Source organism: Penaeus vannamei, chromosome 39 (assembly GCF_042767895.1).
Source record: "Penaeus vannamei isolate JL-2024 chromosome 39, ASM4276789v1, whole genome shotgun sequence".
Taxonomy (NCBI): Eukaryota; Metazoa; Arthropoda; class Malacostraca; order Decapoda; family Penaeidae; genus Penaeus; species Penaeus vannamei.
Window position 1 is genome coordinate 6,893,695 of NC_091587.1, and position 5,759 is coordinate 6,899,453.

The 5,759-nt window shown below is 42.9% G+C and overlaps 1 protein-coding gene across 1 annotated transcript in view; it reads right to left on the reverse strand.

Annotated features, from left to right (window-relative positions):
- The window catches only part of LOC113823453 (putative leucine-rich repeat-containing protein DDB_G0290503), a 36,784-nt gene extending 31,682 nt beyond the window's left edge, over positions 1 to 5,102 (reverse strand). Inside the window, exon 1 of the mRNA XM_070117070.1 lies at positions 4,826 to 5,102. Within this exon, the coding sequence (XP_069973171.1) occupies positions 4,826 to 4,941 (116 nt within the window). The 5' untranslated portion in view covers positions 4,942 to 5,102. The remainder of the gene's footprint in view (positions 1 to 4,825) is intronic.
- Between the last annotated feature and the right edge of the window lie 657 nt (positions 5,103 to 5,759).

The window sequence follows — 5,759 nt, forward strand, 5'->3', positions numbered from 1 at the left end:
AAAGACAAGAGAAAGGCATATAGGGAGAGAGAAAAAAATAGGAGGGAGAAATGCATATATAGAGAGACAGAGAAAGATGAGAGGGAGGGAGGAAGACAGAAGACAGACATACAGAGAAAGAAAAAGACAAGAGACAGGTATACAGAGAGACAAAGAGAAAGAAAAGAGGGAGGCAGAAAGACAAGAGATAGGCGTACAGAGAGAAACAAAAAGAGGGAGGGAGGGAGAAAGACAAGAGACAGGCATACAGAGAGTAAGAGAGGGAGGAAGGGAGAAAGACAGGCATACAGAGAGACAAAGAGAAAGAAAAGAGGGACGGAGAAAGACAAGAGACAGGCATACAGAGAGTATGAGAGGGAGGGAGGGAGAAAGACAGGCATACAGGGAGACAAAGAGGAAGAAAAGAGGGAGGGAGGCAGAAAGACAAGACACAGGCATACAGAGAAAGAGAAAGAAAGAAAGGAGGGAGGCAGAAAGACAAGACACAGGCATACAGAGAAAGAGAAAGAAAGGAGGGAGGGAGAAAGACAAGACACAGGCATACAGAGAAAGAGAAAGAAAGAAAGGAGGGAAGACAGAAAGACAAGACACAGGCATACAGAGAAAGAGAAAGAAAAGAGGGAGGGAGGCAGAAAGACAAGACACAGGCATACAGAGAAAGAGAAAGAAAGAAAGGAGGGAGGCAGAAAGACAAGACACAGGCATACAGAGAAAGAGAAAGAAAGGAGGGAGGGAGAAAGACAAGACACAGGCATACAGAGAAAGAGAAAGAAAGAAAGGAGGGAGGCAGAAAGACAAGACACAGGCATACAGAGAAAGAGAAAGAAAGGAGGGAGGGAGAAAGACAAGACACAGGCATACAGAGAAAGAGAAAGAAAAGAGGGAGGGAGGCAGAAAGACAAGACACAGGCATACAGAGAAAGAGAAAGAAAGAAAGGAGGGAGGCAGAAAGACAAGACACAGGCATACAGAGAAAGAGAAAGAAAGGAGGGAGGGAGAAAGACAAGACACAGGCATACAGAGAAAGAGAAAGAAAAGAGGGAGGGAGGCAGAAAGACAAGACACAGGCATACAGAGAAAGAGAAAGAAAGAAAGGAGGGAGGCAGAAAGACAAGACACAGGCATACAGAGAAAGAGAAAGAAAGAAAGGAGGGAAGACAGAAAGACAAAACACAGGCAAACAGAGAAAGAGAAAAAGAAAGAAAAGAGGGAGGGAGGCAGAAAGACAAAACACAGGCATAATGAGAGAGAAAGAAAAAGAGAAAGAAAGGAGGGAGGGAGAAAGACAAGACACAGGCATAATGAGAGAGAAAGAAAAAGAGAAAGAAAGGAGGGAGGGAGAAAGACAAGACACAGGCATACAGAGAAAGAGAAAGAAAGGAGGGAGGAAGGCAGAAAGACAAGACACAGGCAAACAGAGGAAGAGAAAGAAAGAAAGGAGGGGGGGAGAAAGACAAGAGACAGGCATGCAAAGAGTAAGAGAGGGAGGGAGAGAGAAGGACAGGCATACAGGGAGACAAAGAGAGAGAAAAGAGGGAGGGAAGCAGAGAGACAAGACACAGGCAAACAGAGAAAGAGAAAGAAAGAAAGGAGGGAGAAAGACCAAAGACAGGCATACTGAGAAAGAGAAAGAAAGAAAGGAGGAAGGCAGAAAGACAAGACACAGGCATACAGAGAAAGAGAAAAAGAAAGAAAAGAGGGAGGGAGGCAGAAAGACAAGACACAGGCATAATGAGAGAGAAAGAAAAAGAGAAAGAAAGGAGGGAGGGAAGCAGAAAGACAAGACAGAGGCATACAGAGAAAGAGAAAGAAAGAAAGGAAGGGAAGTCGCAGATCCTTCTGTTGTGACATCACTGCTCATCGTCATCTGCTCGGCATGACACTTGGCATCCGCGCGCAGAGAGATGCACTTGGCTGATTGTTTTATGTTTTACTCTGTGTTTTATGTGTCCGACACGAGCGCGGTTATTGACATACATGCAGAGTTACATACATATAATTATATCTTTTTATATAGACGAATATAGGAATGTGCAAACACACACGCTTACACACACACACATACATACAAACATACACACAACATACGCACGCACACACATAAATAAATAAATAAATAAATAAATATATATATATATATATATATATATATATATATATATATATATGTGTGTGTGTGTGTGTGTGTGTGTGTGTGTGTGTGTGTGTGTGTGTGTGTGTGTGTGTGTATACATACATACACATACATATGCAACATACACACACACACACACACACACACACACACACACACACACACACACACATATATATATATATATATATATATATATATATATATATATATATATATATATATACATATGTGTCTATATAAATAGATAGACAGAGATAGGTATACACACACACACACACACACACACACACACACACATATATATATATATATATATATATATATATATATATATATATATATATATATATATATATATATATACTTGTCCTTGCCCCTTATACCAGGAAGCCGAGTATTTCACCCGCCATTTCACAAGCGACCAACAGACTGAAGTTACAAAAGCCGAGGCTGATCTCTACAGCGTGGTCTGCAAACCGCCGCGCGATCTCGTCCGGCCGCGAGAGAGAAAGGGGATATTGCCAGTAAACGATGACGTCACCAAGAGGAGGAAGATTAAGAGGAGTAAGTGTCTTCTGACAAATGACGCGTCTAAGGGCTTTGGAGTCGCTGCAAAAGAAAATAAAGGGGGAATAAAGGGGGGGAGGGGGGAGAGGGGGGGAATTCGTCAAGGTTTCGTTCTTTGAAAGGAAACGTATAGGGGAAAAAGTCAAGATTTCGTTCTTTCAAGGGAAAAATATAGGGGAAAAAAAGTCAAGGTTTCGATCTTTCAAGGGAAACATATAGGGGAAAAAAGTCAAGATTTCGTTCTTTCAAGGGAAACGTATAGGGGAAAAAAGTCAAGATTTCGTTCTTTGAAAGGAAACGTATAGGGGAAAAAAGTCAAGATTTCGTTCTTTCAAGGGAAAAATATAGGGGAAAAAAGTCAAGGTTTCGATCTTTCAAGGGAAACATATAGGGGAAAAAAGCCAAGATTTCGTTCTTTCAAGGGAAACGTATAGGGGAAAAAAGTCAAGATTTCGTTCTTTGAAAGGAAACGTATAGGGGAAAAAAGTCAAGATTTCGTCCTTTGAAAGGAAACGTATAGGGGAAAAAAGTCAAGATTTCGTTCTTTGAAAGGAAAAGTATAGGGGAAAAAAGTCAAGATTTCGTTCTTTCAAGCAAAAGGTATGGGGGGAAAATATATTGTGTAGCCTTTTTGTCTAACATCTATAGCCCTACATATATTCCTTGTGTAGTCTTTTGTTCTAATATTCATTAAGTTTAGTGTGTTATATTCACCAAAGATTAATAGAAGTCAAGGTTATGTATGAACACACTCACCAGTTCTTAAAAGCTTGTTCACGACTCTTAACAAAGCTGGGAACTGCGAGAATTGTGGCGCCGCAGTGACAGGCGGTGAAGAAAGCGTAAAAAATTCCCTTTTTCATTTTAAAGTTTTGGGTTTTGAACTTGCGGGTCATCTCTTCCTATAAAAAGCTATTTAAAGGTTGATTGACATAAGATAATAAGTCGGTGTCTCAATCGTCAGTCTGATATGAAAGGTGTATTATTCACAACACAGAGGCGTCAGTCAAGCAGAGAGAGTGAAAGGAAAAGAGAGAAAAAAAAAATCCGTTGTTCTTCCGATCTGGTTCAAAGATTTACGACCGTATCAAGCTGCCAAAACCAACAAGCACTTGGGAAACCCCGCTCAACACAACGCCACAACCCTCGGCCGTTCTTTAACCCGCGCAACAACTATCAATCAATCTTTAAAACAAGGGTCCAACGAGGAGGCACAGAGGACCCCCTTTGTAGCCGCTGTGGGGATGGCGGGTCGTCCCTTCACTATCGCCAAACTATAAGGAGTGTTATCGTAGCCGCTTTATTGGTGATGGTCGGGAGCTGATCGAGGGGGATGGTTTTGGTGTTGGTGTTGTGGTGGTGTGGTTGTGGCGAGGACAGAGAGACGGCGTTAAAGTTCAGGCGAAATTCACACGGGGAGTTGTGTGTCGCAATGTTTGGGGAGATATGACTAAATATGGTCTTTTCTGGTTGTAAGTTTAAACCAATACAATGTATTTTCAAATGATAAAAATAACCATGGTGAGGTCTGCCTTGCTCTGCTTATATTCTGAAGCCTTATTTACAAATAAATTGATAAACAAAATCTGATGGTGCGGTCAGAGTGGAAGATAAACAAAAAATCCTCTTAAGGCCGTGTCACACTAGCATTTTTTCCGTCAATTTTTTTACAAACTCGAATATAGCTCTTGATCTGACTATGCTTGGCTGAAAAAGTTGACGGAAAGGTTTTCAGACGGAAACGATCATTATCGTCTGACTGGAAAATCGACAATTCGCTCAAAAATGGACAAAAGTTCAGAAAATTGTAAAAAAAACAAAAACAAAAAAATGACGGAAAAAGTGCTAGTGTGACGGCACCTTTACTCTAAAGAAACAAGGAAACCTCGCAACAAACAGACTCCCAAAGGATGAAGCTATAAATCTTACTGCCATTCCGTATTCCAACACGTCCTTGTAAATCTTAATCGCAAAACAAGCAAAATACAAGCAACCTTCAAAAAGGACCGTGTCATACATCAAATAATAACCTCTATGCACAACAGCCCCCCTAAAAGAAGACAACGATGACCTCCACAGACTCTGCCAAGTGTGCATGAGTTGCGGCTTAAAGGTACTTACGTAATGCCATAGGTAGCCTGTTGTCGAGTGACGCGGACGTGGCTCTGCTCCTCCTCAACAGGTACGGCCCCCGCCCTCAGCACCACCACCAGGAGCGCTAACGAGTGCAGCCACATATCCACGGACGTCAGGTACTTAAGGACAAGATCAGAGAACTAGGATGAAAGACTAAATCCGTGACAGAGAGAGCGAGCGCGCTTGGTGGCGGCGGCGGTGGGTATTCACCGGCCAGGGAGAGCAGTGCCCAGGATGAGTGGCACTCAAAGAGTGACTGAGCGTGGCATCTCCCCGTGCCTGGCATCCGACGCCTCTTCGGGGCTGCCATCGGTGGTGCCCATCGCATTGACGCATGGCCATTGTTCTTTTACATTTCATTTATTACGATCATTATCATATTCAAACGATTTTTCTTGTAATCATACATATCAATACGTCCTGGTGTTTTCGTCACCTTAGCATCTTCTCTTTTACCTTTATTTATTTATTTTTTTCAGATATCTTTAACTGACGAATTCTGTGTTCTTCCCTTTTACATTCGAAGAACGATGAGCTTTTCGTCATCCGGCGTCTCTTTGCCTTCCTGCAGATACGGCGCGCGCCCTGCAGTGTTGTCGACCGCGGGAGGGCAACAAGGCGCGGGTAAGGACTTAGAACTTGAGGTTGGGGCTTGTCTTTGTTTAGGGAAAAGCCCTTGAGGGACGAGGGGGACAAGGGGGTACGTTGACCTAATAATAGTTAATGTGTAAAGAGTGACGGGGCAGAAAGACGCTAAGTAAAAGAGGGTGTTGAGGCTAAATTGAGGGGTTGGGGGGGAGGGGGGGGAAGTGGATACGCCGCAGGGAACACAGGGATGAGGCAACTGGCTTCAAGAACTGGTTACAGGGTATTTGCTTCGGGTTCTGTCGCGGGTCCTGGAGTGCCGAGACAAATGGTT